Below are 25,888 nucleotides of genomic sequence, written 5' to 3' on the forward strand. Positions count from 1 at the left end.
AACTGAGGGTGCTGGAAATTGCTTCTAATTTTGTCAGTCTCATAAAATCAGAATTCTAAAAATTGTAGCGTTTTCTCAAAGTGGAGTTCATAGTGTCAGGAAGAAGACTGAGGCCGGTCCAACTGGGTGCCAGGACCCCAGAGGGAGGCGCTCTCCCGCAGCCAGGACTCTGCGCGCCCTCGGGCCCGGCCCGCCTTGGGGGTGGGGGTGGCGGATCCGGGTCACAGGTTTCCCTCCCGCATCGGGGCGAGGGGGAGGAGTACCGCCGAGGGAGGTGGGTCAGGCAGCGCCTATTCGCAGCTCGTGTTTATCTACCTGTCCCGGCTTTTGAAGTTGAGATGTAATGACTGCTCTTTACCAAAGCGTGTCTTTTCACCCTGCAGGTTTCTTCGTGGTGTCTCTTCCTAGGAAGAGAAGAGAGCGAGGCGTGGGCTTTTTCAGGGAGCGGTAACCTCTCCCCTGTCTGTCTGTCACGCTGGTGGCAGTGACCCCCGCAGACTGAGGCCCTGACGCTCTCACTGGAGCGTGGCCGCGCGGGGGCCCTGACCGCGCCCGTCCCCCCTGTGCGAACTGCTCGCCTTCCCGCCAGGCCTCCGTCCCGGCTGCCTCCCGGGGGGTGAGGCCAACTCGCTGGTTTTAAGGGTGGGCGGAGTAGCTAGGAAGAACCATTTTTTTCTCTGTGGAAGACTCATTTAGGTACTTTCATGAGAAGTATGTCGAGCAAATAAACTTGAGTGAGTTGCCAATGTTTTTCATTGATTATATTGAGCTTTATTCTTGAAATAATATTTATCCTTGTTAGTGATCTGTACTCTGAAAGGTAAACTAATGTGTTTAGGTCCTGCATGACAAGCTGTCGTTTAGCATGACAGCTGGACACTGAAAAATTTTGCTGCCAAACTCTGAGATGAATTGAAGATGACCTGCGTAGAAAATACGGATCTAGATATTTACAACAGAAGCAAGTTCCCGCGAGAGTGGTGGGCTTGCTGACACACTGTGCGTCACCGTCTTAACTGTCTTTCCATGTACACGGAGTGGAGGTGCAACGCGGAGGGAGCCTGTGATGGTGATTTAACGGGTAGATGTGCCAGGTCTGCAGGTGTGCTGCTAGGTCATAAAGAGGAACGCTGGCAGTGTGTCCCTGAAGAAAAACCAAGGACCTTATACAAGTTTCGCTTTATATTATGATAGCTACTGATGTTTATTATGCACAGTTATTGAATCATATCATTCCACAGTTGACTTATTTTCTAATTGACTTGATTGTTTAAAATAGAGTACTGTATTTAATCTGCAGATGATTTAGTTCTTTGTGCACAGATGCTGCTTCTCAGTGCCCCGGCCCTTTTTGAATGCTCATTTATTGGGTCCGAATATACTTGTTGCAGCCTAACTGCATCTCTGACCACATGCCTGCTTTTGTAAAAAATGTATTTTATTGATTATGCCATTACAGTTGTCCCATTCCCCCCTTCATTCCTCTCCCCCCTGCACCCCTCCCCCACCATTCCCCCCTTTAGTTCTTGTCCATGTGTCAAAAGTTCTTTAGATTCTATATTTCCCATACTATTCTTGCCCTTCCCCCTATCTATTTTCTACCTAGCGTCTTCTCTACTTATTCTCTGTACCTTTCCCCCCTTCTCCTCCTCCCACTCCCCTGTTGCTAACCCTCCATGTGATCTCCAATTCTGTGGTTCCGCTCCTGATCTAGCTGTCTGCTTAGTTTGCTTTTGTTTTAGGTGTGGTTGTTAATAACTGTGAGTTTGCTGTCCTTTCACTGTTCATATTTTTTACCTTGTTTTTCTTAGGTAAGTCCCTTTACCATTTCATATAATAAGGGCTTGGTGATGATGAACTCCTTGAACTTGTCCTTATCTGAGAAGCACTTTATCTGCCCTTCCATTCTAAATGAAAACTTTGCTGGATAGAGCAATATTGGATGTGGGTATTTGGATTTCATGACTTGGAATACTTCTTTCCATCCCCTTCTTGCCTATAAGGTCTCTTTTGAGAAATCAGCTGACAGTCTGATGGGAACTCCTTTGTAGGTGACTGTCCCCTTATCTCTTGTTGCTTCTAGAATTCTCTCCTTCATTTTAATCTTCGCTAATATAATCATGACATGCCTTGGTGTGTTCCTTCTTGGGTACAATTTCTTTGGGACTCTCTGAGCTTCCTGGATTTCCTGGAAGTCTATTGCCTTTGCCAGATTGGAGAGGTTCTCCTTTATTATTTGTTCAAATAAGTTTTCCACTTGTTGCTCTTCTTCTTCCCCTTCTGGTATTCCTATAATTTGGATGTTGGAACGTTTAAAGATGTCCTGGAGGTTCCTAAGCCTCTCCTCATTTTTTTGAAATGTTGCTCCTTCATTCTTTTCTGTTTGGTCATTTTTTTTTCTTCCTTCTGGTCCACTGTATTGATTCGAGTCCCCGTTTCCTTCCCATCACTATTGGTTCCCTGTGCATTTCCCTTCATTTCAATTAGTTTAGCCTTAATTCGTTCCTCTAATTTGTGACTAAAATCAACCAGTTCTGTGAGCATCCTGATCACCAGTATTTTGAACTGTGCATCTGATAGGTTGACTATCTCTTGGTCACTTAGAATATTGGCTCTCGGGCTTTGAGCTGTTCTTCTTCTTGAGCCCTAATGTTTTGGTCTGTTTGCGGCTGTTATATATGAGGGGTGAAGCCTTAGGTGTTCACCAGGGCGAGGCACATCTTCACTGGGTTGTGATGCTGTATGTGGGGGCGGGGTCAGAGAGGGGCAATGGCATTTGTTCTGGACTCTCTCGGATTTCGGTCCCCTCTGCTGCTTCCTGCAAGCAAATTGAGCCCTTCTGGTGCTGGTTCCCCGGTGTGTGGGCTTGTGCACCCTCCAGAACCCTGTGGATCTATCCAATGAACTCTCTGTGAGCCTGAGAGCCTTAACTGGCACCTTGACCCCCGAAAGTTTTTCCAATTGGTGCTTTTAGGCTTTATTTCCCAGCACTGGGGCCTTGGGTTGCACGGTCTGTCTCACTGCTTGCTCCTTTATCTGGTTTATCTGTGTGTGAATGTGTGACTACGGTCAGCCAGCCGCCTTGTGCCCCCACTGGGTCTGCCCGTTGCTACCCCACACCTGGGATCTGCCAACCACCACCTGCTCGCCTGGGTCGGTCTGGCCACTTTCCCTGAACAACCCTGCTCCGCCAGCCGCTGACTCCGCCCCTCTTACCGGTCTGGATGAATGGTTCCTTGTTGTCGGACTTCCGTACAGTTCAAATTCTGTCTGTTTTTATTGTGTTTTTGTTACTAAATCTTTGTTGTCTTTAAACTTAGTTTTGCGAGGAGGCACAGTGTTTCCACCTACGCCTCCATCTTGGCCGGAAGTCACATGCCTGCTTTATTCAACACATATTTATTGAAGGCTTAGCGTATGTGATGTGTCGCCAGGCACGATGATCAGGAAGGAGGACTCCTTGCCCCGGATTTTTCCACGCTGTAGGGGTGACACATGCAAGCAACAAAGGCATGAATTCCGCACTAGAAATAAGTCAGGGCCCAGGGGCTGCCCCTCAGGGAGGGCGGTGCCGTGTGGTCAGGGCACCTCTCCTGGGAGTCGTGGTGCCTGGGCTGAGGTCTGGCCGGTGGCTCCGTCCGGCACCAGGCTGCTGTGTGGCCGCCACCAGCCCCGTCACAGTCGGGGTGCACTGGAAGTGTTCTGAAACAGAACGTGCGCACTGGGCTTGGAGATTTGGCATAAAAAATGTAACTGTCTCATAAATCATCAAGAATATTTATTGCATGTTGTCAAAGAACATGTATAAAGGGCCCATGGACAAAGCCAAAGGGGGGTAGGATTGAGGGTGGGAGGTTGGGGTGGGTGGGTGGGGCGGGGGAAAATGGTGGTGGGAAAATGGAGACAACTGTTTTATTAATGTTATTCAAATATTAATAAAAATGATAAAAATATTTATTACATGTTGAAATGATATTTTAGATATATTGTGTTAAGTGAAATAAAAACTAATTTCTCCTGTTTTGTTTTATATTTTTCGTTTAATGTGTCTAGCAGAGTATTTAAAGTGATATATGTGGCTTGCATTGTATTTATATTGGATAGTTCTGGTTTAGAGGTGACAGGTTAGAAGTAGGTGAACTATAGAAAGAAACTAAGAGGTAGTTTAGCATGCTTCCTTTTTTATATGTGTGCATTTGTGTGTGTGTGCATATACAGTATGTACTTACAAATACAGACACGCATCTGTGTCACCTTCATCATGTCGTGGGAGCCACTAACATTTTGGGGGTCTTCTGTTAGGTGTCATAAACCTGTCCTCAGTAATGCATTGACTTAATAGCAAAGATTTCACAACCACGTGTCATGGGGAAGACTTGTTCTTCCTGCTCTGGTAGAAGTTGCCTCAATAATTCATGGCAATCAATATGGCAACAAATTAATGCGATTTATTGTCAGCAAATACTTTGGGAGGCAAATCGTAAACATTGCTACAGAGTTGAAGAAACAATTACAATCAAATGTAAAAGTAGTTATTTATAACATGCTTTGCTTATTTACTAGACTTTTTCTTAATGAAATAACTGCTTTTTTGAGTTACTGTTAAACAATATGTGTAACAATAGATTTTTTGAAATCCATGTGTTGAATGTATCCTATTTACCAGAACCTGAAATGAAGAAGCAACTTCACCTGGAAAACAGGGTGTGTATACTTTGTGAAGATTTACTTGATTTACCAGAGTGAGAGTAATACCCTGTTGTATTTTGATTGCAATTTTGTATTGCTTAGGAGTACTACCATACTTTAAAGAAGACTTTAAATTGAATAGTAGAATACTAGAATGCTGGTGCTTCCTAAGATTTCAAAGATTTCCCGGATTTTAAGACTTTGGAAACGCAGGTGCAGAGAAGTCCCTGATTTGGTCTCTGCTGCTCTGCTGCAGGGCTGCAACTCCGTGTCTGGTCTGGGTCTCTAGTCTGGCAAGTGTCCCTTCTCGTGTAGTAACTGGAGCCACCAGGGTTTGGCTGGAGTACCTGTCAGTTTGCTGGGGCTGCCACAACAAATTCCACAGACTGGGCAGCGTGAGCAACAATTCTGATGGTGACAAGTCTGAGACCAAGGGGTAGGGGAGGTGGTTTCCTGTGAACCCCTTCCCTTAGCTCACAGATGTCCCTCCTCCCCCCTGTGTTCATACAGCCTTTCTTCTATGTGTCTGTGTCCTGATGTCATCAGTCCCGTTGGATCAGGGCCCACCCACATGGTCTCATTTCACCTTCATTGCCTCTCCGAAGGCCCTGCCCAGTATAGTCCTGTTCCAAGGTTCTGAGGGCTGCCTTTCTAATGTGCGTTTTGGAGGGGCACAGCTGGTCTTCAGGGAAAGTAAGGATAAAACAAATGATGTAATAAAACTTTAGGATCTGTTTATAGTGTTCCACATGAATTCCCTTTGAAATTTACACTATTTTTTCATTATATAAACCCCTGACTGTCTACCTTGAATTATTTTATTCTTTTCCTTTCTTCTACTTTTTCTTCCTTCTCCCTTGTACTTTTATTCTCCGATGTCTTCATCTCTGCACCCACAGGCACCAGTGGCTTCCTGGTGCCATTGAGCCCAACCAGCTTCAACTCTCTCCTAATGAAAAGTGGCACTTTCCTGTCTGCTGCAGTGTCGGTGGAAAACTGAGGCCTCCCTCGCCCTCAGTGGTAGCGCCGGGTGATCACGACGGACCTCTGCTGAGTTCGTGGTGCGCCAGGCGAGCGTTGTACCAAGTCAGCCGCGCTCAGCCTTCTCCCTCTGGTGGCACTGGCACTAGTTACTGAAATTCTGTGGCACGCTGAGAAGTGTGTACTTTGCTGATCTGACCAAAAAAGTATACTTCTGATTATTAATTTACAAAAATAATAATAGGAACAACTTACTCTTTTTGCTCCAGAGTGACTTTTTGAAAAGTCAGGTGCCTATACTTGTATAGAAAGATTTCTGGTACCAAGAATTAACCAATGAGGTGCAACCTTGCCACATGACGTGACCAGTAAGGTGCAGCTCTGTCACGTGACCCACGCATTTATGGTTCAGGACAGGGTGCTCCCCGCAGATGGCTCCTGCTGTGTGGGCTGCTGTCGTTTTCTTACTTGACAGTCTGTGGGACAAGAGGTTGGTGCCCCTGACTCAGTAGTCAGGCAGTGCCTGGTTTAAACAATTGTTGTGGTACACTGGCCGGAAATTGCTGTGCTGAGTGCTTCACATGTATTCAGTCTCTCGAGAGCGCCCCGAGAGTAAGTAGTGATGAAGAAGCCAATGGCTAAAGATGATAAATGAGGCTGTGAAGATTTCATAGGTAATAGGTAGTGGTAGGTTTCAGACAGAGGCGGTACTTGCTGTGCTTACTGCCTCTGTTTCAGAAACCTGCAGAAGTCAGTTTGCTGCCCTCTTAAATTCCAGCTGCAGTTTCATTGTGGTTACACTCTGGACATAGTGCCACGTGTTTCTAGCTTGGGCTGGTGAGATGGCAAGCACTCGGCCTGCTCACGAGTGGCTATTTAGGCTTCCTGAGGCTTTGGTTCCTAAGCCTCAGAGCTCTGTCTGCATGCCCTGGGGTCGGTTGGTGTCTGCTGTCCGCGCAGCGCATGGGTGCCCAGTCTGGCAGCCTGCCTTCTGTTGCACAGCGTGGCCCACCCTGCCCTCTTCATGTCTCCATGGGCTCGGTGGACTTCCGCTGCGGTCAGCTACCCTGTGCTTGTGCTTTGAGGAAGTCAGCACACTCCTGCAGCTCTGTGGCAGTGCACGTGTCCTCAGCTTTGTTTGGAACTATTTTATAGGTCACTGGTGGAGGCTTCTCCAACGTGGGTTTTTGCCTTTGCATGGTTGGGAGTGATGATGAGGCCCAAAGGGTAGTGTCTGCGTATAGACCGAGCAGGATATTCCAGGCTGCTGGGGACTGCTTGGAAAAAATCCGTACATACCTACTTGTATTCAAGCAACTGTAGTTTAAAGGAGGGGAGGCAAGTGGAGGGGGGCAGCATTGTGTAGGAGGAGCGAGGGGGAACCGTTAACTAGGTCACTGGGCAGGCAGACACTTGATCCCACCTGGGTGAAGTTAATACTGGAACAGAGTAGAGGCAGGGGGCTGGGAGAAGGGCCGTGGGAGGTGCTCCAGGAGGCAGGGCCTGGGCCCAGCTGTGTTCCAGGGGTGACTCTCCTGTGCGTCTTGTGCTGTGTGTTTGGAGAGTTGTTTAATGTTGGAGAGGTGGTGGCACCTGTCTCGGGAGTCCATGAACATTCCGAGTACATTTCGGCAGCATTCTCCGACCGTCTCAGACTCTGAAAGATTTCTCAGCGCCTGGTGGAGAGGAGAGGGAGGCTAACCCTGCACTTATTTCTAGGCGGTGGTTGTGAGCTCAGGCGCCAAACCAGGGATGCTGTGCCGAAGCCTGGGACCCAGTGGCACTGGAAAGGTGGTTCTTTTCTAAGGACTTCAAGGTCTTAGGAGCGCAGTGTGTGGATTAAAAAGTACTAAACTTTGTGGTGAGGCCTTTGTCGTTGGACTAATTTGGACTCAAATCCTGGCCCTGCCTTTCCTTTCTCTTGTGATCTCGAGGAAAAATAGGTATTAGGATATAGTGTCATGGAGGAGAAAGGGATAAGCCACCTGCGGGAGTCAGAAAAGGTTTTAAATCGGAGGATCCTCAAGATTGGCTGTCCTGGGAGCCCAGCTCATTGAGGGGCAGGGTGGAGCCAGGACACCCAGAGCTGGGAGTCTGAGCAGGCACAGTGCCTTCCGAGTATGGGCCACCTTCCAGGGGTGTCTCTTCTCCACACATTGGTGCTCAGTATTTCAGGACTTACCTTGGGCTTCCGTCTCTACTGTGGGTCCTTCTCGAACACACGGAGTGGGGTTGAGGCAGTTAAGTATTTCCAGTTTTTGGCATCCCATTAGCACCTTGTAAATACATTAATTTCTCAACAATCTCAGGGGTTACAGTCTTGAAATGTAATGTAATAATCAAGGCCTCTAGACTCCAAGGGGTAGGGAGAAGTGGAGAAATAAAAACAGTGAAGTAAACATGTATATATTTCTATATGAACACATAAAGAAAAATTCTGGGAAGAGCTATTTCAGAATCATCTTTTGTGTGTTTGCACCACATATAATAAAATCACAGTAGTTACAGGTTTTGGTCAGGTGTGCTGCTAGGCTGTGGATTGGGACTCATTTACTAACAGCTCTTGGTGGAGAGAGAAACCACTACTACATTAAACATACACATCAGTGTTGAGCTACATGTTGATTTCAGAAAGGTGAAGGTGTGAAAAATCCTTGGAGTAAAGGGAATGCAGTATTCTCAATGAACATGCCGATTCCATGACACGGAGACTGCTGTCCCCATTGTGCACGTGTGTGAAGAAGGAGGGCCTTGGTGAATGGACACTGTGAGAGCCAGTGAGAGCCAGTTTTGACTTGAGTGAAGCTGCCCGTGGGCCTCGGGAAGCTGCTCTGAGCAGACCGACCAGGGCTCCTTTACTCTGGTCTCTGTGTTGCTTGGGTTTCCCTCCGGACGCAGCAGGGTCCGTGGGGAAGCTGGTACCTGCTGCTTTCAGGCCTCTTACAGCTGGCCACGTGGGATGTTCCGGGGTGTCCTCTTTGGGAGCCCTGAGTCCACGTGTGGGTGGTCCTGGAGTCAGATCCGCTTTGAGTCGGTGTCCAGGACGAGCTCCGCCTCTGAGGTCCGGCTGGCCAGAGTTCAGGTCCCTGCTCTGCCTTGGCCTTGCGCTGTGACCTGAGCCAGCCATCGGGTTTCTCTGGATCTTTCTCTACCTCTGTACTTAGGTGTACGTATGAATAGATAGTCATATAGCAGTAGATATTTGGAAGCAAAATAAAGGATGTTACTTTTTTGTTTTCTTCTTCAAATGGGAAGTGTGAGAGTTGTGTTTAGGGCAGATTGCTGTGTTACTCACTGTTTCTCTGCTGCGCTCACTGATCACGTGGCTCGTCCCCATTCAGGCTGCGGCCCCACAACCAGTGGGCACGTCTGGGACACGTCTGCTGGTCTGAGATGCGGTCGGAGCTGGTGCCAGGCTGTAACTCAGGTTTACTAGAAGCACACTTTTTATTGCAAGTGACTTTATTTTTCTGAACAGGACCTTCTTGAGGAAGGAAGCCCTATGTTGATTCCTGTTGTGATTCAGTCTCTTTATCAGCTGGTACCCCAAGAAGCGTTGATCCATCCTGAGAATGCTTCGGGGTACAGTTTGTACAGAGTTTAGTTTTAATTTGCCTTTTGTTCACGTGAGGTGTTAAAAAGGTTTGCTCTTGTTAGTGAAAAGAGTATCAGTTTCACACTTGGATTCTAATCTAATTGTGTTGGTCTTCCGGACCTTACTGCGCCTGGAGAATGAAGATTGGGTCAGGTCCAATCTTCTAGTGTCTGGTCCTCTCAGGCTTCAACACGTGAATAATTTGTGATTTTTAAGTAGTATTTTTTCTCTTTTGAACCGGAACGTAAGCTGATGTTAAAGTAGATGATTAGATACACTGGGGTAGAAACATGGTTTAAGAAGCTGTTTTGGTGGGAATGTTTTTTTTTAAGCTTCTGTCCACCACATGCCAAGAAGTTGGTTCTAAGACTATAATGATTAACGAACCTGTGTCTGTTCATAAGTGGTACTCTGTAGGGGCGGGGGAAGAGATGGAGGTTTAAATAGTTTTTTAAAAACAGAGTGGGACAAAAGTAGGTTTAATTGTTTGTGTGGAAATGAAATAGTAATTAATAGATAATAACGCAAAGGTAAACTCGGTTTTGTGTTCTCCCCACTGTAAACCCACTCTGTGTGGACAGTTGTGTGAAGGTGAAGTGCTGTGTTAGAGACACGGCCCCACACGTGGAGGCAGGAGGCCATGAGAAACCGGCTTTCCAGGACAGCGGCAGCACACGCCCCCCAGAGGACCCAGGTTGCGGGCGCTGCGGCCAGTGGTGTCTGCTGTGGCCCCTCAGCTCTGCAGCTGCCACTGCAAGGCAGCCATACCCGTATTGAAATAAAGTGCTTTGTTTTTTGACACTGCTTTGGTGGCACCCATTAGGTGTCCTAGAATTTGGTTCACTTCTGACACTACCTGGAGTCAGTGCAAACCCCACAGGCTGAGGGCTCAGTCCTACAAGGCCACCGTCACTCATAGGCCACGGGGCGGGGGGGGGGGGGCTGCTGCCTCGCTTCCTGCCTGAGGGCAGCCCCATCCTTCTGTGTGACAGTTGCTGGATGACTCACGGCACCCGGGAAAGCCCCATGCTCACAGTTGGCTTTATCGTGAAGGACACACTCAAGAGTGGCCGAAAGGAATCGAGGTGGGGGCTGGCCCACAGAGCCCCATGCCCTCTCTGGGCTCTGTCCTGGCACCTCGGGGTGAGCACTGACTGGGAGGCGCCCTGAGCTCATTGTCTAGCGTTCTCACGGAGCCTTCGTCGTGCAGGTGCGCAAGGCCTCATCGCTGGCCACAGGGCCGAGCCGGTGCCAGCACTGGGGCACATGCTGGTCTCCCAGCCAGCCCCGTCCTGACTGGCTGGCCGCGAGCCGCCTGGGTAGCAACACCCGAGCTGTCATCCAGGGGGTTGACTGGGAGGCACTCCTGTCCCTCCTCTGCTAGGAGCTGAGGGCAGAGACACCACCACATTTAAATCACACTGTGGGCATGCACCCAGTGTGTAAGTGAGTGCTCACAGCCGTGTGCGCCCACAGAAGAGAACTCTTTACAGTAAGGCAGCAAGCTAGAACTGACCTGTGGGCAGCAGTTGCGTGCCTTGGCTTTAGAAAAAGGGGGGGGGGGCTTCTCCAAGAAGGTGACATTGAACTGTGTCTTCTCTTTCTTTAAAAGTTTTTGTTACACTATTTTACAGAATTCAGAAATGATGCCGTAACCTTGAAGATGTACTTTTAGGGAACACTACAGTATTTCATTGCCATTGCCTATAGGATGAGATGCACATATTTGAAAGTGCTTGGCGGGTGAGCAAGGCCATTTTCCCACCCAGGTGCCCTCGCTGCTGGTGCTTCAGTGCCGTGAGAAAGACCTGGGTCCCCAGGCATCAGTCCCTCCTCGCCCCTGTGATCAGGAAGCCTGGGTGGGGCGTTGCCTGTCAGGTGGCTGCTGCGGTGCTGGGTGACCGCAGTCCTTGTCCCGTCTCCGATTCGTGGTAGTGTATCTAATTCTTTGCCATTGGGATGCCATTTTCCTCCTGCCATTTTTGTTTTGAGTCTCACTCCTGTGTCCGGTGAAAGGAGTTAGAGCTTTGGGCTGGCGTTTCACCCTTTGGCTGAGGGAGCCGGGCGCTGGGCAGGCTCCCCGTTGTGAGGGCAGCCCAGTGAGAGAGTAGAGACTTGGCACTTACAATGTTGCTGTGTAGTGGAGATGAAGTCATAATCGTTTGCACACTGGGTTTTTGCCACTTATTTTTCCTTTGTGCTAAAGTATAAATTGTCTCCTGTTCTTGTCTAGAGATTTCACCATGGAATAAATAATCATTCTAGTAACAGTTTCTCAATTTATCTTGTTAAGTTTATGTCTTATTGTACCTGAAGTTTCAAATGTTCATAAAGTTGAACATTTGGAAGGCTTCTAAACAAGGAGCAGGCTTCTGAAATTGGGAGCAGCCAGAAGCCTTGTACCAGGGCTGGGGCGGGTGTGGGTTTGCTGTTCCCAGAGCTCCAGTGTGCAGACTTGGGGTCGGGAGTGAGGACTGACCTGCCGGGCACACTCAGTGACAGGGATGGGAACGGGGGTGGCGGCGACGTGATACAGCACTTTATGGACAGCATGCAAGCCAACTTCCAAGCAAGGGAAGTGGGGCTCCTTCGTTTTTGCCAGTCATCACAGACCAGTTAGTACTGTCCCCTTTAATCACAGTGGGTGGTTATTTGAGTGTGTTTATCGGTGTGGACCACAGCAATATTGTGGCAGCCATACACGGATGGCCCAGTCACTTGGTCTTTCAGTGGAAGTGTTCAGTGAGTGCCTATTAAATGTTGGTATGAGTCAGGCTCCTGTGAAGGCAATAATAGAATAATAATCCGTTCTTATCCAATGATTGATGTAGGAGGCTGGATATAATAATTCCCACAACAACCCTGTGAGGTCAAGTCCCGTTACCTACAGTTTACGTAGGAGACGACAAGATTAAGTAATTTATGTTAGGTCAGATAGGTGAAGTTGGCTGGAGCCTTTTAACAGCCTTCCTTCTGCTAAACATACATTTGTAAAGCTGCGTAAGATAAATACAATGAATTACGAACTTTCTGAGGAGGGTAGGTGACACCATGTTTGGAGAGTGGAGCGTCAGAGATGTCTTTGCAGAGGAGAGAGGGGCAGAGCTAAGTGCAAGGGTGAGTGGGGCCAGGGGGACCTGGCTGGGAGGCCACACCCGGAGAGGCAGCTGTCAGATGCTCCTTGTGGCCGGGGGCAGGCAAGTCCACACTGCTGCTTTTCTGGGAAAAGCGCCCAGCGTCCCGGGCTTTGTGGCAGTGGGTGAGATTGCCCCAGAGGCCTCCCGCCGGCCTCCTGTTGGCCTCTGGTCCCCGCAGGCCAGAGCTTCCCAGGAGTGTGGACACCCGCGTGGCGGACCGCGCGGGAGGGCCGCACGCAGAATGGATGCTGACGTCATCAGTGCCGTCATCAGTGCCGGAAGGCATGCAGTCGGTCTGGACGGTGGGGGTCCTTTCCCTTCCCCAGGGAGGTGCGTGGGGTCAGGACGGGTCTCCCAGCCTGGCCTGTCCTGCTCTGCTGTGCGTGGTCACGGTGGAAGGAGCGTGGGGAGTGTGGAGGGGAATCTGCAGCCCATCTCCTCTGTCGGATGGGCCTGTCAAGGGCCGAGCTGAAGAAAAAGTGAGTGGCACTGGGCTGGGAGTTTTCGGAAAGACTGCGGATGGGTCGCGCTAGTTAGTGACAAGTTTCAGTGCTGGCTTACAGGCCTGACAGTGTTTACTGATGGGAAGAGTTGGGGAGTTCTAGTTAGTGTACAAGCGCCCGGGTTCCACAGTTTGCACTTTACTAAAGGAGCTTTATCACACACGCATCCAACTTTTTTTGCGTTTTTTTTTTTAAATTTGAGATATAATTCAAGCGAGGTTACAGCCATGCACATCTGCTAACTCAGTGTTTGGTGAGGGTCCCCCCGCAGCCTCTTTTTTGTAAAGTTCCATACGATGGAAACTGTCTTTATTACAGCGCTCTCTGCGTAGGCCCTGCGAGATAAGGAACGTCCCGGCCACTGCATAAAGTCCCTTGCACCCGCCCGGTCGGTCCTCAGCCCACAGCCCTGAAGCCAGACCGGGCTGGCCGCGCACGTGGTGCGGCCGGAATCTGACAGGCGTGAGTGGCCTCTTGAGTAAAGCTCCTCTCGTGGGGCCTCGTGCTTGAGCGGTTTGTTCCTGTTGTGTGGATCAGCATCTGCCCTTTTTGGCTGCCAAGGAGACCGTCACGCCTGCAGTACCGTGGTCTGCCCCTTCTCCTGTTGGTGGACCTTGGGGCTGTTGGTGGTTTTTGGCCATCGTGAATAAAGCTTCCATGAACCTCCGTGTAGCAGCCGTGTTGAGATCTGGTTTTTATTTCTTTGGATGACTGCCTAAGCACGTGTTGGTGACTGCTGGGTCTGACAGTGGTGTGTGCCGCTTTAAGAGGGGCCGTAGGGCGTTCTCGGAGCCAGCGGAAGTAGTGTGCCCGTGAGCGTATCCACCCCCCCGCCACGTCGTGTACGTGTGAGCGTGCCCCCACCCTCGTCACGTACATCTGAGCATACCTTCACCCCTCACGTACGTGTGAGCGTGCCCCCCACCCCCGTCACGTACGTCTGAGTGTACCTCCACTTGTCATGTACGTGCGAGCGTGTCCCCGCCCATCGCGTACGTGTGAGCGTACCCCCACCCCGTTAGTACCTGTGAGCGTATCCCTCACTCATCACGTAAGCGTGAGCGTACCCCACCCCCCGGCGGTTGGCGGCGGCGCTGGGAGCCCTCTGCGGAGAGCCGCCCGGTGGCGTTGCGGAGCTCCCGGGGCGTCCAGGGACCGGGGCGCCTCTTCCTGTCGTGCGCGCGCTGGGCCGTGTGAAAGTACTTTGTGAAGCGCCTCCTCGTCTTCTGCCAGCTTTTAACGTGAGGATTACTCAGGGGATTCTCAAAATGTACTTTAGATACCGCCCCTGGGTCAGACACATACTGTTTGAAAGTTTTTTTCGGTAGGTAAATTTTACTTAACCTACAACCGTCTTTTCACGAAAAAATACTTTTAAGTTTTGGTGAAATGTGACTCATCCAGAGTGTTCTCTTGGGGCTGCAGGTCCCAGTGTCCCTGAGAAACGGCTGTCCGGCTGGAGCGCCTGCTCGGGCTGGGCCGCGCGTGGGCGGGGCTGCGCGAGCGCCCCGTTTGTGCCCCTGGGTGGCGAGGGTCCGGGTGGTTGCTTGCTTTGTGGTCACACACACCTTGCGTCGCCGAGGTCAGTTTCTACCCTCCTGATGTCAGTTTCTACCGAGAGGCCTGGTGGGTTTTGTAAGTACATTTGTGGCAGTGGGTAGTTTAATTGTTTGGGGGGAGTGATTTCTCAAAAATACCGAGTCTTCCAATTCTTGAACATGATTCGCCTCTGTTTACATCTTTTAAAAATTCCTTGCAGCAGGTTTTGTAGTTTATAGCTTAGAGGCATTACCCATGTTTTTGTTACATTATTTCGAAGTGTTTTTGATGCTATTGAAAATAGAATTTCAGAATTTTAGTTTCTAATTGTTTGATGCTCAACATACAGTTTTGTCTGTTGATCTTTGTCCTCCAACTTCGCTGAAGTCAGGTACTTGCATGAGTAGCTGCTTTGTAGACACTTGGTGTATTCTGCACGCGCAGTCCTGTCTCCACGTGGCGCCAGAAAGACGGGCAGTTCCCCTTCCTCCTTTCCGGCCTTTACGTGAGGGGGCCCTGCCACACAGCGCTGACCACCGCGATGGGAGTGGGCACCCTCCGCTTCTTCAGGGCACCGGGCTGACCACTCAGTCGATTCGCCATCAACACGTCTGTCACAGGTCTTTCTGAACACCGTTTGCCTGGGTACGGGTGTTCCTTCTATTTCGACTTGCCTAAAAAGTTTTTTTATCACCAATGGCTGAATTTTTCAAATGATATTTTTATATTGATTGAAGTGCTTATGTTAATGTGATAATTGTTTTTAAGTTTATGAGGTGTTCACATTCCATAAAATTCATTTCCTCTTAGCATACAAGTCAGAGTCTTAGTATTTTTGCATGGTCATTTGACTACAAGAATAATCTGTTTTTAGAACACTTCCAGCACCCCCCACCTCAAAGAGAGGCCACGCCCACTTGTACTCCTCTCCCATTCCCCTCTCCAGCCGGGGCGATCTCTAATGTGCTCTCTCTGCATCAGCCTTTTCTCCATCTTCTACATAAATGGAGTCACACAACAAACGCTCTTTCAGGTCTGACTCCTGTCATCTACCAGAGTGTGTTCGAGTTTCACTGATCTTCCACTGTACTGCCCCGTAGCATCCCGTTGCGTGGCTGTACCACACTGGGATAACTTCTTTACCAGTTTATGGACCTTGGGGTTCTTTCCAGTGTTTGGCTTTTAATAATAATGCTTTCATGAACATAAATTTTTGTAGATACCTAGGTGTGGAATTCTTGGTCATATGGCAAATCTCTGTTTAATTTCTTAAGAAGCTGGCAAATTGTCCTCCAGAGTGTTTGTACCATGCCATGTTCTTACTGGCAATCCGACATTGGTTTTGAGTGTCAGAGCACAACCTTGCACTCTCGGGATGGTTGTGTGGTGCATTTTGCATCCTATACGTTGCTAGATTTGGTTTTGTTACCATTTTTAGGGATTCGTGTGCCTGGACTCAAAGAGGAGGCTGAGTCTTCCTTTCCCTGTGAGGCCCTAGTTGGGTCCTATCGGGGTGGCTGGGAAACTGGGTGGGAGAAACTGGGTGGGAGCACCTCCTTCTTCTCTCCCCGGGGGGGTTTCACAGGGCGTGCTGGTCAGGACACTGCGTACACTGAGTGCACGCTGTTCTTTGTGGGGGGTGGGGTGTTTGATAGTAGATTTAACTTTTTAATAAATACAGGCTGTTTAGATTTTCATTCATCTGTATCCATTTGGAACATTGTTTTTTGCAGGGGGTCTCTGTTTATCTAAGTAATTGGATTTGTTGTCACAGCATTGTTCATAGACCTTTCTGTGGTATGCTTTTAATGCTTGTAGGGTTTATGGTGATAATCCATTCCAGATGTTAAAATTTATACTTTTCTTTCTCTTTTTCAGTTAGTTTAGCTAGTGGTTTATCGGTCATTTCAAGAAAACAAATTTGGCTGTCTTAATTCTTTCTCTTTGTTTTTATTTCATTGCTTTCTGCTTTTTATTTCATTTCTTATACTTGCTTTGTTCTTTGTTTTAGCTTCATAAAATGAAATCTTAGGTCAGCAAGAGCCTTTTCTTTTTAAACACTCAATAGTTTTTTTAAAGCAATGCTTTAAGCTCATCATTTGCAACTGAGCAACCAAGATTTATGACACCTGCTTTTAGAGCTGTGTCGCCTCATCGTTTGGGTGTGACCCCGGGTTACGACTGCGTGAGCAGTGTCTGCCGGGCTGCGGGTCTAGCTCTCACAGTGCCCGGTGCGTCCACTGAGCTGAGCCACAGTGAGTAGTGCGCATGACTCGCTGTCACCCCGTCTGTCATGGCTACGTCACACGGGAGACCTGAGTTTTCTACATTGTACTAGAACATTGGATTTCTCTAAGTGTCTGTGCCCAATTCTCTTAATCTTTACTTTTTTAAGATTATATTTATTTTTAGAGATGGGAAAGGAAGGTGAAAGAGAGGGAGAGAAACATTATGTGTGGTTGCCTCTCATGCACCCCCTACTGGGGACTTGGCCCACAACCCAGGCATGTGCCCTGACTGGGAATTGAACCGGTGACCTTTTAGTTCAAAGTCTGGTGCTCAGTCTGGCACTCAGTCCACTGAGCCACATCAGCTGGGGTGAGCCCAATTTTTATAATGATTCTTTTGAAAAGATAAGTAAAAACCAGGAAAAGGTAGCATTGTTAAAGTTACAAAAAAAAAGTTGAAGGAAGGTCAATGACTTACCTGAAATAATTTAAAGGATTGTCTGTATTAATTTCAGTGATGTAAAAGAGGTTTATACCAATCATTTATTATTTACTTTAATGAAGGTATGAGAAAAGAAAACTATACTTTCCAACTGGAGAAATATATTTCAGATGAAAGGAAACCCATTTTGAAGGTTGAATGAAAAAGACACATGAATATTCTAGGAAGGGAAGATGTTGACAGTCTATCCTTGAAGACAAGAAGAAATTAGGAAAATATTAGTTGGACAAGCTTCTCGGCTGTTTCCAGCTTTGATTGTGTGGTTGCCTGTCTTATGTGATGCACTCCCTAGTTTCAGTGTGTGGAGTAGAGTTACTAGCTCACGGATCTGTTGTCGGGTTGTGTGTTTCTCAGCCCCCGAGAGGAGGAGTGTGGGTCACTTCATGTGCATGTGTGCATGTGTGCATGTGTGCATGAACGTGGCACTTTGTTTCCCTTCTTTTGTCGTGGTACTTGGAGTAAGGGGTTTACTTTTAAAAAGTGAGATTTGGTCTTACGTGAAATTTAAGGTAAAACTGACCTTACCTGAACTCTGTAAACTTCCATGTGACTCGTGACCCAGAGAGGCGGCGGAGGGCCCTTGCCTTCGCAACTACGTCCCGAAGAGGGGTTTCCGCTGAGTGGTGCCCATGGCAGGTGACAGGCTCACCTCTGGGGCCAGTGTGGACCCCGTGCTTTCTCATAGACACTTTTCTACTTTGAAAATCCCCTTAAGGAAAAATTCAGGTTATTAGGAAGTAGTGGTCATTCATAATGCTGTTGTTGAGAGTTAGTATTTATAACTTGATGGAGGGTTTTTGTTTTGCTTTCTCTTTTTTGCCTTGGATAGGCATTAGACAGAATGAAGGGGCAGCATTGCCCACATTGGGACCTGCTTGGGATGTTGCAGTCGTGGTGTTATGGATGGAATTGGAAGGCCTCCACCTCATACCCCCAGGAAGGGGCGAGAAGGTACGCTGAGTCTTAACCTTTAGTTAAACAGACTGTGGCCATATTTAGAGAGAGAGTGTCTTTACAGAGGTAATCAAGTGAAAACACAGTCATCGGTTGGACCCCTACCCCGTGTGACTGGCTCTGTAAAAAGGAGAGATGTGAACACTGAGATGTGTTGCAGGAAGATGATGTGCAGAGACCCTGGGAAAAGATGCTAATCAACCTACCAGGGGAGACCCCAGGCCAGGTCTTTCCTGCACAGCCCTTGGGAGGGCCACCTTGCAATACCTCGCCTTCTCACTGCTAGCTGTCATTTGGGGTAGAAACAATGTTTGTGAAGTGCAAATAGAGAAGCTTTTGATGGGAAAAGTATCTGTGTAGAAACGACACTGTGTACTATATGGAACTGGGGAGAAAGTGTTCAGTTTTAGGCCTTTTTAAAGCTGAATGGTTATTTTATATTCTTGGAGTTTAATGTACATGAACGTGTAGTCACATACCCCACATCTTCTTTATCCATTCATATCTGTGGGTGGACACAGCTTCGTTTCTTTCGTGTCTCGGCTGTTATAAATAACACTGCAGTGAACCAAGGGGTGCTTATGCCTTTTCTTATCCATGCTGTTGATTTTTTCGGATAAATACCCGGAAGTGCAATCACTGGGTCAAAAGGCGGTTCCATTTTTAAATTTTTGAGGACCCTCCGTACTGTTTCTCACAGTGGCCGTGCCAGTTTTCAGTCCCACCAGCAGTGCACGAGGGCTCCCTTTTCTCCATGTCCTCGATGGCTCATCTCGTTTGCTGACTTTTTGATGATAGCCATTCTGACAGGTGTGAGGTAGTATCTTGTTGTGGTTTTGATTTGTACCACCTACTAAATGGGAAAAGATACCCACAAATGATATATTAGGTAAGAGATTAACATCTGAAAATAAGTAAGGAACTCATACAACTCTGTGTTGAAAAAATGACAGCAAAACAACTCACAGTCTGATTGAAAATTTGGGCCAAAATTTCTCCAAAGAACAGACAGTAATTTTTACACTTTTAAAGGGTAAATAAAAGTTATTTCATATAGAAGTGGGGAATAAATATTTTCCTGATCTTGGAATGAGAGTTTCAGAAGCATTAGCCACAGTTCCGTATGTATTAGAAGTTATAATACAGGTTAAAAAGGCTGTCAGAAAATGTAAGCCCACTCTGCATTATCTGCTCTGAATATTTTTACAGCTTCTGGCAATGAAACCAGAGAGCCATAACCCAAACTCTTTTGTAATTAAATAAATATATCTGAAAGGTCATTGTTCTTTTTAACTGTGAAAGATGGAACCTTAGGCTTCACATGACAGAGCCTGATTGTTAGAAATACACATATTAATTGTTAATTCCTTTGAAAGCATACTATTTATTTTCTTGCAGCTGAGCCCATCTCTGTTACTTACACATTTCATAATGGTTCTTGGTTACACCAGATTCCACCAGAGCCTTAGAACTCATTTAGGAAATTAGTCTAAAATATTCTTTATTATTCTTCCTTGATTGTATACTGTCTTGAATAAAGTATTACACAAGTGTATTCAAGACTCATAGGCTTAAATCTTGGAATCTGCTTCTTTTGTTTCAGTTAGTATGTGTCGTGGTGTTTCAAACCTGTTTATTTCTCTGTGTGTGTTAGTAACCCTGCTTTACAAGGTTCAGCTGAGGTTTGAAGCAACTGAGTATGTAACGGTGAGTAAGCACCGCGAGACTTTGGTGAGACTGGCCTGGCAAAAATGGTGTTCCAGTTGTTTGTCATAGATCTATGAACCAACCTCAACCTAGTGCTGACTACGTGCCCCACTTTGTTCCTGAGCGCTGATAACCCAGTCACCGTGGCCTGTTCCGAAGGAACTTCTGTCCCGCACTGTTGATGAAGTGCTCAGGCTTGGGCAAGAGGTGTCACTGCAAGGGACTGATGCGACTGGAACCTAAGTCCGGGGAGGCTGGATGTAGAGACTGACTCTTAGCCACTCTCTCGTAGTGGTTATCATTGACAAAGCGGAACCAGCAAGAGCGGCTGCAGTTGTTTCCACAGAAGTCAAACTAGCCTTAGTCAGGGAGGACATCTGCATCATTTAAAGGTCAGGAGTTAACAGAAGGCCTCGTTTTTACAAAGTTGAGTTTTGGAGCTGTTACAGAGAAAAATGTATGCAGGGTTTAGTATATTGAAATTTGAGGATATTTTGCTTTTAAATTTTTGAAAACTTTAAAATAATTCTTAAATGAGATTTTATTGCTTGTATGGACTTGTGTGAAGGGAGTTTACTGGGTCTTGGTCTTGGGTCTTCTACCCACAGCTTCTGTGATCCCTTACAAGTTAGTTCAACTCCTGGGCCTATGACTACTTACTTACCCGTGAAGGAAGAAAATACATCTTCTTTCTCATATGTCGTAATGAGAACTAAGTTATTTAAAATGTGCGGGGCACTTAGGGTGGCTCTACCTGGCACGTAGGGTTGGACAGTAGTGTTGTACTACTGCTGCGCATTCATACCGCGTTGCGCCTTCTTTATGCTCCATGTAACTTGTAAGCTGCAACCTTTTTGGGAGTAAGGTAAGAGTATACATGCTGTGCACGTGTACATCCTTATTCTTGGAACTGAGCACTGTTAGCGCTTGGGCTTTTGCTTGTCCGTGGAAATGCCGCTACTTCCTAGAGCAGTGAGTTCTTCTCTTTTATAAGTAAAACATTTGTTGAATGAATTAATGCATAACTTCAAAATTATTAGACATTTTGCATATGGCTGTTTTTTCCCTACATCTTTCATTCTTTGACCAAAAAGATATCCAGCGTGTCAGTGCTGCTCTTTAAGAATAGGGATTTAAAGAAGGGGGAGGGCTCCAGCTAAAGAACACCTGTGGATGACCCTTGGTCCTGAACCACAGGCGCGGGCGGGGCAGGGGGCGGGGCAGCTGTAACAGGACAGCCACGAAGGATGGCACCGCTCCCGAACGTTGATGTGTGGTCATAGAGGATGAGAGCACTGTCACAGCACATCTTTGAGTTCAGGCGTGTTCAGGGGGCGCAGCAGCACTTCTGACTCACTTGCCTCCAAGGCACATGTGTTGCCGTTAATCACATATACCAGTCCACGTACTTTTGCAAGTATTGCGAGATATTAGGGAGTTCTCTTTTAAACTTATTTTAAACATTGATTCTATCATTTCAACATGGACATTTTATGTCTTAAAATTTATGCTTACATTTCATCCTCTAGTGAATATTGCTCTTAAGAGCCAAGCCTCTTTTTGGTAGAAATTTGTCCTGAATTCCGCCACCCGACAGCCCCACCCCAGAGTCATATGCTCTGTTTCACTCTGTTATTCCAGATTTGAAGTCACCTTTTTCCATTAGAGAAATTATATTTCTCTTTGCAAGTTGGGTTCACTTACCTGTAGGGTACTAATTTTTATCCAACTTAGTTGCAGGCTAGAAGACTTGAAGTGTTTTAAAGTAGTTATGCTTTCTTTCAAATATGGTTGTAAATGCACCCCGGCTTATTGTCCTCTGGTGTGTTTCCGCTCATTTCCAGCTGGTTGGGGGAGAATTTGACCTGGAGATGAACTTCATCATCCAGGACGCCGAGAGCATCACCTGCATGACGGAGCTTCTGGAGCACTGTGACGTCACCTGCCAGGCCGAGGTCTGGAGCATGTTCACGGCCGTCCTGCGGAAGAGCGTGCGCAACCTGCAGACCAGCACGGAGGTCGGGCTCATCGAGCAGGTGCTGCTGCAGACCAGTGCCGTGGACGACATGATAGCAGGTAGGAGGCCGGCCGGCGGGGTGCGGGGTGCTCCCGATGTCTGCGGGTAGTGCGGTGGCGCCTCGGCACTGGTCAGGCTGGGCACTCGTCAGACCCCGGCCTCCTCGCATTTTGACGGGGAAAAGGGTTTCAGCACTTGGCATTTGGCCGGGGCTCATTGCAGTTACAGGCTACTGTGACTGTAATTACAGGCTACTGTGTAGCCTGTACGGGTTACAGCACTGCCTCGCAGGAGGGGCCGCTCTGTTGTTCTCGGGACTGGTCACGAGTTTCGGAGAGAATTGATGACGGGTACCGAGCTCCTGCCACTTTATAGATTTGTTGAAGCTGCCTTGATTTAAAATAGATAAATAGAGCTATATGGAAAAAACTGCTTTTTTGTTAAGGGAAAACCTGACAAATAGAGAATGACTTCTTTTGTTTTAGACAATTACTAATTTTGCTTTTNTTGGCCGGGGCTCATTGCACGTACTGCATAGCCTGTACGGGTTACAGCACCGCCTCGCAGGAGGGGCCGCTCTGTTGTTCTTGGGACTGGTCACGAGTTTCGGAGAGAATTGATGACGGGTACCGAGCTCCTGCCACTTTATAGATTTGTTGAAGCTGCCTTGATTTAAAATAGATAAATAGAGCTATATGGAAAAAACTGCTTTTTTGTTAAGGGAAAACCTGACAAATAGAGAATGACTTCTTTTGTTTTAGACAATTACTAATTTTGCTTTTCCAGGTTTTAGAAAATCTTAATGATGAATAGGTGAAACAAGTACTATAAAATCTACCAGAAATGGAAACAGGACTTTCTATGTAGTATTTAATTATATATTGTGTTTTTAACTTTGTGCTTTTTAAATTCAATATGTAAACATTTTTGTTGGTCTTGAAGAGTATAGTAAAACCATTTCTGATGGCCTTCAAAGTGGCATCTGTCTACTTGGGGCGATGCAGCATTCTCCGTGTTGGGTCCTAGTGGTTCACCGCAGGAAGAGTCAGACTCAGACACAGTGTCTTCTTAACACAGATGCACCATGTCTGCCAGTGCTCGTGGCGTTGTCCCATGGGGATTCATTCGTGTGACCCTCCGTGTGCCCAAAGTCTTACTGACGATCACGGGGCCTTTGCACACTTGGGACTGAAGCTTGCCTCTATTTATTCATTTATTGATTTATGTACATGATAAAGTAGCTACCACTTTAGAGAGTGCATTTTGCAGAATGAGCCGCAAGAACGTGTACAGTGGTACAGCCACATCACTGGTGGGCGGTGCTGTGTGGGCAGTGAGTGTGAGCGCCACCGCAGGGCGCCTTCTTCACGGGTCTCTCGTACAGAAACCTTCCCAACTCTTGTGTCCTTTGTTCTCAGGAATTAGTACTGCTAACACAAACTTCCACTTTTTATTGTTTTAAGCACTGAATAAATGTCAGAAAAAATCTGTAGCTTACTTTGCAGTAGAGAAGTTAAAATTTAGATAACATGCTAATGAAGCACCAGTAACCCCCCAAATACTACTGAGTTTTCACCCTGAATACTTACTAATGTGAAGGTATCACTAGAAGGTGGAGTAGTAAATTGATGAGAAAATTTCATAGTTTCAGTATTTGTTCCCTCTCTTAAAAATCTGGTACAGAGAAGAACTGTTACCAAATTAAACTGAGCTGCTTGGTTACGTTATATGTACAATAGATAAGAAATTTTAATAACTATGTAATTAAATGCAGATACCTAGGAGAGTAGAGAAAGGTTGAAAAACAGAAATCACATGTGTCACACAAGCACTCACAGTGAAGCGAACCTCTGAGAAGTATCTGAAGAGTGCCGTCGCGGCTGGTCTGTGGGGACCGCTTGGTGTTGACGGAGGGTTTTGAGATGCTTGATTTTTATCCAGAGTTCTTTCTTAGAAGCACATTTTCTGATTAATATATAGTGACTATGAATATTTTTGTTATTTGAATGATGAAACATTTTATTTCGCTAAAAGATCTGTCTCAAAAGTGGCATATCCACTCTGACAGTTTTATAGATTGCTTACATATTGTAACATTGAGAATTACTCAGTTGTGTGTGGATGAAAATAACCAATTAAATTTCTATTTTAAATACACAATATTTTTAAAGTCTCAAATTCATCTATTAGTCTGTGATATTGGATTATATATATATTATATACCAATTTTTAATTATTTGAACATACCCTAATCTAATCTTTTTATTAGTTGATTAATTTTTTAGAGTGTCTGTTGACTGTAATAACTTGTATAGTATCTTTAATTCTTAGGAAGTGTTTTAGGAATAGAGAAAATAAAATTAAAATATTTAGATATTTAATTTCTTACAAAAAACTGATAGAGGTATGACTCACAACATGCAGAGACGAGAAGGTAACCAGGGACAGGGATTAGATGCGCATGGTTTTTCTTATTGGGCGAGCTGGTTGGCTCTCACACGTGCACACGCAGATGAACACACTGGGAGTCACTGGTAGCCTGCTGACCTGGTGTCCCATTTAGAGACTGCTGGGTGAGCGTGAGGCGTCCGGAGCCACACTGCCTGACTTTGCCGCTGACTGTCAGGCGTGCTCGCTGGAAGTGGGATGAAGCTGCCTCCGCCTCCCTTGCTCAGCTGTGGGGCGGCAGTGCTCCCTGCCCGGCTTGTTAGGGCGCTTGCGATGCTCACACATGCCAGGTGAGGAGCACCCGCTCAGAGTTGTTACTAATACGTCAAGAAATATTTCAGAAACGTTTCGTAAAGGAGGATATGGTGGGCAGTCATGTTTTCCTGTGAAAACAGCTAATTTAGAATGTTGTCATCGTACCTGAGCCTACTTTGCCTACCTTCCTCGGCACTCAGCATTGCCGTGTGTGTGCTCTGGGGACTTACAAACGTCTGTTCTATGCGTCTGCTGAGAAAACTTCATCGGAATGTCATACCTGATGCATAGAATTCTAAACCTTACATGTACTTTTTTGTTTTCTGATGACTTAACAATTCATTGGAATAACTAACTATTCATGAGGATGTTTAGCTGTATATTTTATGTGTTGAAATTAGACTTGATAACTTCCATTCTTTTTAAAAGTCTATTATCTTGACAGATGGCAGCTTGTGGCTAGAGTTCAGAATAACTTTATTTTCCTTTGAAGATCTTCTAGTTGATATGTTGGGGGTTCTTGCCAGCTACAGCATCACTGTCAAGGAGCTGAAGCTTCTGTTCAGCATGCTGCGAGGGGAGAGTGGCGTCTGGGTAAGCTGTGGTCGGGGAGGCTCAGTCTCCGTGCGTGAACACTTACTGCCCGGCAGCTTGTCTCTAGGGGGCTGTGCACTCCAGTTGGTGGTGGGAGTCGTTCCTCTTAAGGAGTTATGTAGATCATTTAAAATTAATTTCCCCTCTAGTCAGAAAGATCGTCCAGTGGCTAGTGTGATGTGGTAGGTGTTTTTGCTCAGCCTGTACCAAGGCCATTTCTCTTTCTGGTTTCCGCAGCCGAGACATGCAGTGAAGTTACTGTCAGTTCTTAATCAGATGCCCCAGAGACACGGCCCTGACACCTTTTTCAATTTTCCCGGCTGCAGTGCTGCGGTGAGTTTAAAAGCACATGTGCGTTTTTGTTTGTGTTTAAGTCAGCTCTATTAAGGTGTAATGTGCACAGTAAAGTTCGCTGATTTAAAAAGTATGATGTGATGAGTTTTGAATAGTGTGGTAACCTGAACCGTGACCTTGATTTAGAACAATTCTTTTGTTCCCCGGGTTCCCTGTTTGTTTTTGAAGCCGATCCCCTCTTCTTAGCCTCTGATTGATTTTTGTGGTTAACTTTGCCTTTTCTAGAATTTTATATAATTAAAATCACACATTATGTAGTCTTTTTATCAGGCATCTTTCATTTACCATATGCTTTTGAAATTATTCATGTTGTAGCTTACCATTTATTCATGCCCTTTTTGTTCTTTGTAGTGTCACAGTTCCGGGTGTACTCCCGCTTACTTGC

General features: G+C 46.7%; 1 protein-coding gene across 4 annotated transcripts in view; it reads left to right on the plus strand.

Annotated features, from left to right (window-relative positions):
- NBEA (neurobeachin) overlaps positions 1-25,888 on the plus strand; it is a 465,797-nt gene that overhangs the window by 16,263 nt on the left and 423,646 nt on the right. For all 4 annotated transcript variants that reach the window (XM_037057645.1, XM_037057647.1, XM_037057648.1 and 1 more), the window contains exons 2-4: positions 21,680-21,911; positions 25,049-25,149; positions 25,387-25,482. In XM_037057645.1, coding sequence (XP_036913540.1) covers positions 21,680-21,911; positions 25,049-25,149; positions 25,387-25,482 — 429 coding nt within the window. The remainder of the gene's footprint in view (positions 1-21,679; positions 21,912-25,048; positions 25,150-25,386; positions 25,483-25,888) is intronic.

Source organism: Sturnira hondurensis, unplaced genomic scaffold, assembly GCF_014824575.4.
Source record: "Sturnira hondurensis isolate 20B ecotype Veracruz unplaced genomic scaffold, ASM1482457v3 Scaffold0009719, whole genome shotgun sequence".
Lineage (NCBI taxonomy): Eukaryota > Metazoa > Chordata > Mammalia > Chiroptera > Phyllostomidae > Sturnira > Sturnira hondurensis.